The sequence below is a fragment of the Danio aesculapii genome, chromosome 10 (assembly GCF_903798145.1).
Source record: "Danio aesculapii chromosome 10, fDanAes4.1, whole genome shotgun sequence".
Lineage (NCBI taxonomy): Eukaryota > Metazoa > Chordata > Actinopteri > Cypriniformes > Danionidae > Danio > Danio aesculapii.
This window is the reverse complement of record NC_079444.1, coordinates 11,952,547-11,962,711: the sequence shown is the minus strand read 5'-3', so window position 1 is coordinate 11,962,711 and position 10,165 is coordinate 11,952,547. Positions and strand designations below refer to the sequence as shown.

At 36.4% G+C, this 10,165-nt stretch overlaps 1 protein-coding gene across 1 annotated transcript in view; it reads right to left on the bottom strand.

Annotated features, from left to right (window-relative positions):
• Window positions 1–4,814: 4,814 nt before the first annotated feature.
• Window positions 4,815–10,165, bottom strand: part of ugcg (UDP-glucose ceramide glucosyltransferase) — a 58,613-nt gene continuing 53,262 nt past the window's right edge. Inside the window, exon 9 of the mRNA XM_056466651.1 lies at window positions 4,815–7,182. Coding sequence (XP_056322626.1) covers window positions 7,012–7,182 — 171 coding nt within the window. The 3' untranslated portion in view covers window positions 4,815–7,011. The remainder of the gene's footprint in view (window positions 7,183–10,165) is intronic.

Genomic DNA, 10,165 nt, shown 5'->3' with positions numbered 1-10,165 from the left:
TTTACTGACATTAATTTCATTACCAGTAGCAGTCCTGACGATGACTACTGAAAATGGATTCATTTTAAGGATTTTCTTTAATTTTAAGAAATCTTTTGGAATGTATAATTTTACATATACTGAACGCTACTTAGAATTTATTAATACGTTTAATTATTACAGCCTTTGGTAAGTTAGTGATAACATTCTTAAATAATCAGCACACACACACATTTTTCAGAATGTACATTAAAAGGAGAAATTATACCAATACACTTGCATGGTTTTACCTAGAATTAATTAATTTGTCTGCAGTCCTCAAAAGCGAAATCCAGGAAAAGAAAGTATTTATTTGCCTCACAGGCCATACCTTAAAATGTGCCATGATGCAAATTTTACACGTCCAAAAAAAGAAAGCCTTTAATTGGAAATCTATGATTTTATGCGTAGATAGCTTTAGCTTAAAGTGTAATTAGCTTTTAGCCATTTTAAAGTGTTACCAAGAGAACAAAACTCAAAAACGAGTGCAAATTCATTCATTCATTCATTTATTTGCAACTGCTTTTCTGGGGCAACTGCTTCTCTAGGTAGGCGTCCACGAGGCATCCGAAACAGAAGCCCAAGCCACCACAGCTAACTTCTCTCGATGTGGAGGAGCAGCAGCTCTACTTCGAGCTCCTCCCGGGTGATAGAGCTCCTCACCCTATCTATAAGGATGCGCCCTGCCACCCTGCGAAGGAAACTCATTTCGGCCGCTTGTATCCAAGATCGTGTCCTTTCAGTCATGACCCAAAGCTCATGACCATAGGTGAGAGTTTGAACGTAGATTAACCGGTAAATTGAGAACTTTGCCTTTCGGCTCAGCTCCTTTACCACAACGGACAACAAATCTAATGATAATTAGCAACTGTATTAGCTTAAATTACTGCATTTCGAGGCCCAGTCTTTGTGATTTTTGTTTTTCTAATATCATATATTTTCACATTCTTTTATAATACTTTTTTTCGGGGTTTTCACCTTTAATTGGACAGGACAGTAGAGAGTATTGACAGGAAAGTGTGGGGAGAAGAGAGAGGGGAAGGATCGGCATAGGACCTCGAGGTGGGAATCGAACTCGGGTCGCCGTGAGCACCGGAGTGCATGTGTCGATGCACTAACCACTACACCACTGGCGCCGACACATACTTTTAATTCTTAAGAACAAAATGGCCTATAGACTCAACAATATGCATATAAATTGTTTGCTAAAATCTAAATGTTTTAATTTACGTGCTAAGGCTGCGTGTCCACTGTAGTGCATTTCTTTTTGCTTGGTGTTAATGATAGCGTTTAGTTATTTTAAAAGCCTGTACCATAGTAAAGCGCTGAACATGCGTTTTACGGTAAGCACTAATCGCTCAGCCTTTTTTCCTGCCATAGTTGAACTTTTGAGTTGCCATCAAATCACAGTGGAGGAGGGGCAGGACAATGCCAATCAACTGTCACCACCAACACAAAAGGGTAACTGACTGAAAAAAAAAAACACTATACTGAAAAAATGCACATGGCTGAGTGTAATTTGAACAACCATCGCATTTCTGCAGTGCAAAAACACTCCAATATACACACAACCTCAAGGTGTCAACTTTGCGTTTTCAGACAGTGTTGCCAGATATAGATTTTTTCCAGACTAAAAGCGGTCTAAAACCTGCCCAAATGCGCAAAAAAAAACGCCTAAAATATTAAAATAATATTTTATAAAATTTTTTAATTGATTTTAATCTAAATTAGCCTAGTTACTTTAACTGTCATAATTGTTAACCATACAACAACCAACACCAGCAGTTACAGAACCATAACATAACCGGATCCCATCGAAACACTGCCCCTTCTCATCCACACACTGCACTTGTTGTTGTGTAGATTACACTAATTATTAGAGTATGCTTTACTTTCGAAATGGAGTATAAATTCATCCTATTTGGGGTTTTAAATTCTATTGAACTTAATTCTCTGCTGCTTGTCAATCACCTCCTCTTGCGGGTGGGCCCACGCGGTTTGAGCTACGCACTGGTCATTACTAATTGAATGGAGTAGGAGCACACAGTTATATTTTGTTAAATAAGTTGCATATAAAATTTAAGTTCTAAAATCGCCCAAATTTTGTCAATCCACCAATGGCGTTTTTTACCCACAATCAAACTCAAAACCGCCCAATCTGGCAACAATGTTTTCGGATCCCTTTTAAAATGGTGTCATGTCAGCTGTCCAACATAAACAACATGCTAAAATGTACATAAAAACTCACACAAGTTATTGAGGACAAAACCGAAGCAAACGCTCTTTTTATATTGCTTGATAAAGCTTTAATTTATCTGTAATATCACAGTTTCCAGCTGTGGATTACGCATTCAGCATCAAGAGTACAATACAGAACATCTACAAAATTACACAAAAGATTCAAAACCAGAAGTCTGTCCAGCCATACTTTTACACCGCCCAAAATCCAAACATATTTTCATAGGCAAAAATAAACAAAAGAAATTGTACAACTTGATGATAAATTAAGCCTTAAGAAGCAGTGTATCTAATGGTTATCAACCAAACTTCATAAATAGACTGTACAGAAAAAAAAAATGATAAAAGCTCTTGTATTTGCTTTTTTTGTCAACATGTACAGCACATAAAATAAAAGCGGTGGATCACTACTAGACTTTTTTTATTTTCCCCAACTCTGATGACCATATGGCAAACATGTAGCAGAAGTTTCTCTTGGTCGTTTTGTTCAACATCGAGTCCAGTGTTGAAGAATGATTATTTATAGAGAAATGCAGTGATATTCAAATCAAAACACAGGATATGACGCATAAGACTCAAACTGCCTCAAATGCTCGAAACATAACCATATATTTTCGGATCCTGCAGACCAAAGCAGTTCATGTACACTAAACGTCACCATTTCTTGACTCTTTTGATTACAGATTTGTGTTTGGGCAAATGGCGGCTGGTACTCAGGTTGGCAAGTGCAGAACAGCCACATATTGTGCACACGGCACCAAGCGGGTCATCAGTATTTCACAAACAAAGGTAATCTTACAAACATACAACTGTACATTAATGGAAAATAAAGTCCAGTTCCCCACACGACATTACGATAATACAATCCTTGAAGAATTGTCATATCAAGAAGGCCATTACAGCATATTTCTGCAAACACACACCCACACACACATTCTCTCTCTCACAATCACATGAACAAGGAAAAGTCTAAACATTTACAATGGACTGTAGACTTTTCGTTTGAGGTGACTTTGACACAGTTTTTCTTTTTTCACATGTATAAAATAAAAACCAGCAGATATGGTTGAAAGCCAAGAGAGGAACTTGAATAGTTGCAGAAAATTCCAGCTTTCCCCTTTTCAAATGAAAATGTCAATGATGGAGTTTCGAATGTGACTGACAGACATTGATAAAACTGCCTGTTAGTTACGTTCATGCAAAGTTACATTCGGTTCTGCCAATGTTGCAGAACTACAACACATTGGGCCTTCATTCAAGAGCTGGATCAATCTGATGGTCAATTCGTGAAGTCATTACTTGGCTAAAAAAACGAACTGAATGGTTTAGCAAAATGATCAAATTCAATTTACACAACTGTTATTAGAATAGATAAACTTTCTTGTATCAGTTGGTACTGAACAATTCAGGGAACCATTCTTAGCCAAAATTGTAAATTATAGCAGAACAGTTTTACGAAATGGCAAACAATATGCGCAAGAATCGTTTTGTGAAATGTTTTTGTATTAATTCAGCTTAATCTACGCTAGAACAATTCTGAGAAATGATCCAATTCTGTGGTGGATTTGCAGAACAGTTATTTGAATAATTCAAAAATATGTCCTAGCATCGACTGGCACGCCAAACTTAACCAATTTTATTAAAACTAAATTTAATGTGACCAAGAATGGTTTCACGAAACATTAATTCAAAGCAGCAATTCATGCAAGAGTTCGTGAACTAATTCTTAACTGTTCTTACATCAGATAACAAACCACACTGATTTCTTACAATTTTATCTAAATCGTAACCAATTTCGGTCAATTTACAGGAGAAAGGGTTTAACACAATTAAATTTAATGCACCAAATGACACAAATTTCTTAAAACTTGCATCAATTGGTACTGAGCAGTTCATGAAACCATCGTTAACCAAATTGTGAACTTCGAAACTGTAAATGATAGTGAAATATTTTTACGAAATGGCAACCAAATGCAATAACTTGCACTGGAATCATTTTGTGAAATGTTTTTGTAGTAATCCAGCTCAATCAACATGAACAATTCTGAGAAATTATCCAATTCTGTGCTGAATTTGCTAAACAGTTATTTGAATCATTCAAAAATATGTCCTAGCATCGACTGGCACGCCAAACTTAATGTTTCATAAAACGATTTTATCTAAATTGTCAATAAGTCAACAAACAGATTAATGGTTTCATGTATCAAAATCTGAAATTCATGGCAAATTATGATTGATTCGTTTTATATTTCAATTTAATGCAGCAATTTATCCAAGAACCATCGAGAGAATTCATAAAGCTAGTCTTTGCCACACCAAACTTAATTCATAAAACCATTTTCATCTAAAACATTCATCTGAAACCTTCAAATAAGTACTGCACAAATAATTAAACATTTAATAGAAGCATAAAAAAGCATTTTACGATTAAATTTAATGTAAGAGTGGTTTCATGAAATGTATTAATTCAATGCAGCAATTCGTGCAAGAGTTCGTGAACTAATTCTTAAAACTGTTCTTGCGTCAGCTGACAAACCACACTGATTTCTAACAACCAATTTCGATCAATTTACAGAAGAAAGGATTTTATGCACAATTAAATTTAATGTGCCAAATTACATAAATGGCTTGGCGCAATTATTCAGTGCCGCAAGTGTTAACAAAATAATTCTTAAAACTTGCGTCAATTATCAAGCCACCCTGGATGATCCACAAAACCATTCTTATCAAAACTGTTACTGTAATTTGAACAATTTTTAACCCCAATTAAAATTTCGAAATTATATATTTTTTTACATAATTACATTTGATGCAACCATTTACACAAGAATGACCTTGCGAATCAATCCCAGGTATCAGCTTTGAATGATTTCACAAAACGTCTGTTCGTGTTTGGTGAATGAGGCCCTCTGGTCGTATGAGGTACGGCTAAACCGAAACGGTCAACAAAAAACTGAAATGTTTATTATACCATAACTGGGTAAAGAAACGGGTTTGGAAGCTTGTTTTGGATTCACAGTCTGATATATTACTTCGAAAGCATGTATTATGATTATTGCTAATTGATTATGTTAATACTTCAACTCAATGTTACAAACAAACGACATTCATTTCGTGGCCTCATGCACAAAACACAAGTTTATTTCCAACAGTGAGCCCAAAAATCAGATGTGTTCAAATTAGAATAAACCAACACCAAAAAAACAACAACAATGGAGGGTTTGGCATTGGGTTAAAACAGTGTAATTCCTAAATGGCAGCTGTTGGATTATAAAGACGTACTTACTGTACTTCACTCGTGTGTCTGTTTTTGAATAACAATAAGAGTCGAACTGCCCAAGTGAATTGTGTAAAACAATACTGCCAGTGCTGACACGGGTACTTGATGATCAGCTCAAGAAGCCGGGCAAGAGAGACTTAAAAAAATGAGGAAAATGCAGAAGAAGCGGTTTAACGACAAGTGCTGGCAGTACAAAACAGAAACTAGCAGTTCCTCGAACAACAACAACAAAAAAAAAGGAATACAGAGAAGAACGTCAATTGTTTCGTGAATACTGTTTGACTGATGGCGAAGTTGGATTGTGTAAATGGGGAAATTGAGAAGCCAAAAAGCACATGGTGTGACTGAGGTCTGAAATGTATCAGAGCGTAAACATAGCACTTTCTAAAATCATTTTGTGCTTTAACTCAAAAAAAAAACGGAGTGTATATAAAGAAAACCTAACTTCACAAACTCTTTGGTTCTGAAATGGCATCGGATGAAATGTTTGGACAATTTGGAGGCAAGCGTTTATATATTTACAGTCAAACATTTGCAGGAAAATACTGACAGAGCTTCTCAAACAAGCAGCAGCATGGAGGAAATGTTTAAGCAGACCCTGAACCTGGTACAAAAGCAACCAGTGCAGAGAATGAACAAATGAAGGGAGATGATGAAGGCCTTGAAGAAAAGCAAAACTATAACGATAAAAACGTTCACTCTTCAAATGGCACTACATTTCATAAGATATGAGATTAAATCTGCAGATATCACAATGAGGTTTAACCTAGGCCTTGAATACTGCAGGGTGGCTGCAAAAACTGTGCAGGCATGTACAAGTGTTGCGTCGTTTTCTGGATAGATCCACAGTATCCATATACAAACCTCTGCCACAATTCACTATGCATCACCTCAGAAGATATTGCTCTCCGGTAAACATAAAATGGACCTGAGCGGATCCGTTTGAGCATTCAGAGGTCCAAAAATGTATAAAATATGGCAAGAGTGCTGTATGTTCAGAGCAACACTGTGATAAGCGTGTGATCCATTCATACATGAGTGACTTCTCCAGCCCACTATTATCATTTAAAAACTGTACCATTCATCCAAACGTATGATAAAATGGATGTGTTGGACACATAATCACCACTACACATGTTGCAAGGACCTTTAAAAAAAAAAAAAAAATCATTATTTTTCATCAGGGATTTGATGCCCACTGAAGTGCCGCTTCGTCCTCAAAAGTTCTCTCTTCTTCGCCCCTTCATTACTTTTGGCTCATCTAGAACAAGGTCTCAAATCATCAAGAGACCTCACAGGAAAACAAATAGAAAAAAAAAGCACCAAGGACATAAATAATCTATTCAAGCTAAAGTCACAGGTTAAAAACTATAAGTTGGAATAAAACCCAAAACAAACAAAAAATGTTTGCAGTTCATTTGTCCATCTGCGCCCTTGTGGTCTTGCAGTGCATAGTCCTTGGCACACGGTGCCGTTTAAACATCCAGAATTTCCTCTGCTGTACCTCCGCAACGCAACCGGTAGCGTCCGGCCCTCCAGCTAATGGTGGGATCCCAAAGAGCAGACAGGAAAATCTGAATGGTCATGGACTCCCTGATGAACCAGGCCACTGCATAGTCCAGCTTGGAGAAGGATGGAGGGCCGCCCTTTGAGGAAAGAATTTAGTAAGACAAGAATTAGAGAAATGACTAACGAATGCAGCAATTACAAAAATATTGCTGTGATAGATCAACTTGTAAAGGCCAACTGATTACCGGATTGAACATTGTGACTATTTTCGATTTCATAAGGTGTCTTTTACAGCAGCAATAATGTAATTGAATCAAAATATAGACCTAAGCATTCATTTAGTTGTTCACACGTAAAACTAGATGAAAGGCTATTTTAAACGCAAGCGCCATCAGGAAGAGCAGTTTAATGCAATGCTTCTTGTTCACAAATGATATTTTGTGAATGGTTGGACACTGTTAGCCACTGATACCCATAGCAAGAAAAAGAAAACTACTATGGAAGTCAATCTGTTTCCAATAGGGCTGTACAATATATCATTTCAGCATTGATATCGCAATGTGCTAATCTACAATAGTCACATCGCAGGATCTGCAGTGTTGAGTTGAGATTATATTAACCGTGAGTCAAAGTTTAACCCATAATAGAGTGAAAGATTTTCATTGTCGTTTTTAGGACCCGTGACTAGGATTTCAAGTGAATTTAAACCATGAAATTATTTATTTTTCGGGGTTTTCACCTTCAGTTTATAGGACAGTAGAGACTATGAGCAGGAAAGCGTAGGGAGCAGAGAGAAGGGAAGGATCAGCAAACATGGTTTCCGCTACATTTATTCTTCCTTGGCATGGCTTCACACCAAAATGCATTCCCGCCACAGCTACATTACAGCTCCTCATTTAAAACCTTCAGTTGTTGCTGTTTTTTATAGTGGGTTATAATCGCACCAAAACGTAACAATGTAAGTGAATTATAACAGAGCGAACTTTTCTGTAATCGTATTTGTTTAATCCTTTACGGTTAAACGCTGACTGACTGACTGGGTTGCGTGATGCGAGAGGCCAGCAAACACAACGTTTCGGTTATGATAACCACAATTTCCATAATCATATTTCATTTACAGATAAAGGTCTATAGTTCTGCATACAGTGACTTTATCTTGCTGAAGTTTATAGCCGTTTCACTTTATTTCAGGACACATCAATGCTGTTCTGTAGATCTATTGGAGAAATTCATAAATGTTTCTGGCGAATCTAATAAATGTTGGAGACACTCATTACATAAATGCAGTAAATCGCACTTCAGCCGTGTTTTTTTGAGAGCGCACAAGAAAATCTGCGCTTGAGCAGTTAATATTTGAGGGCATGCAGAAAGTTTTGTGCATAAACAGAGGAAATCGACACGCAAGCAAAGAGATTCACATGCTTGTAATACATGAGTGTGATGTCGACTTGTAATACTGCGCTCACAACATTTGTCATTAAAATAACGCCATAGATAGTTGGAAGATATGTGTAAAAGGCCTGCCACCACAGCTGGAAAAAATCCTAGAGAAAACACTGGCATAGGATCTCGAGGCAGGAATCGAACTTGGGTTGCCGTGAACGCCAGAATGCCATGTGTCATCGCGCTAACCCCTCCGCCATTGGTTTAAAATTAATACAATACAGTGTTATTTTACATTTGATTAATATTGAATTTCTGTTCTTCAGTGCTGTTAGACTCCACAGAAAACAATAAAACAATTAATTTTTAGGTTTGTTCTATTGTATTCATCTATGCTTGCAAACTGTTTATTATGTTTTGTGTAGATGTACGAATTATTTTCCAAGTAGAGAGATTTAGGTAATCGTTTGTGAAATTATGATCATATTGCAATATATAATTCAGAAAAACTAAATATCGCAATGTCAGTTTTTTCCAATATCGTGCAGCCCTAGCTTCCAACATTATTCAAAATATCCTCTTTTGTGTTCAACAGAAAAAAAGAAACTCAATCGGGTTTGGAACAAGTGGAGGGGGAGTAAATGATGACCATTTCCATTTTTGGGTGAACTTTCTCTGTGAGGTTCATCAAAGTTTAAAATGGGGGTTTAATACAAGAATGGAGCCTAAAGTCATTTATAGACAAATCACCCTTCACATTTCATAATTCAACAAACTCAATGTGAACACATTCAAATCAGTGAAAACAAGCGGCGGCCAATGACAACACTGGTACCAAACTGATCCCACAAAACCTGCCAAACAAGTCTGTTCCCAGCTGGATGTTGTGTTGAAAATGAAAACCAGTTTACAGAGTTTTCCTAGGAATTTGAGAAAAGCCAATGCTGGGACATTAAGGTCTATTTATATATCAATGTTTATTCAAGTAACGTGAGATTTCTGAAAAGAATGAGGTAAATGTTGACTTGATTTTATTCTTTTCAAATTAAAATAGTTGTTTTTATACCAGCAACATGTTCTGTGCAGACAATGACTAGATTACTATTACAGTTTGACTTTGCGGTTCACCAAGAACAACCATTTCAGCGGAAATCCGTGTAAACTGGACAATGCTGAGATTGTCATTTCAGTATGTTGATGTACTAATAACAGAAACAGAATGTTGAGTAGGGGGCGTGGCTTTCTTTTTGCGCATCATTCCTTCATAGCATATTAACAGTAAGGCGGCGTGGGTATAAAAATCAATTCATAGGTGCTGTGGAAGCCCTCAAGCAGACAGCAACAGAAGGACCGCAACTCCAAAAGATATAGCAAATTGGCAGAATTTGATTGAAGATTACCAAAATGAACATGTTTTTAAAATTAATTAATTATTCACTTTAAGAATATCAATGTGAGCTAGCAAAATAAACATTGTAAATATAGATTTCATGCAGTAGAAAAAAGATACCTACATCTTTGAGGACCTTAGGGCAGGTAAATTAACAACAAATGTACATTATTGAGTAAAATAAACTTTATACTTTGCTAAAGTAATAAAAAAAACTCAAATTATGGAAAGGCAATATTGATTTGATGCCAACAAGGAACCAAATTTTCTTCAGTAATTTAATATTTCAGAGGGGAATGAGGTTAGGAATTTAAGTCTGGGGCTTTACAAAACTAGCTGTTTTATAC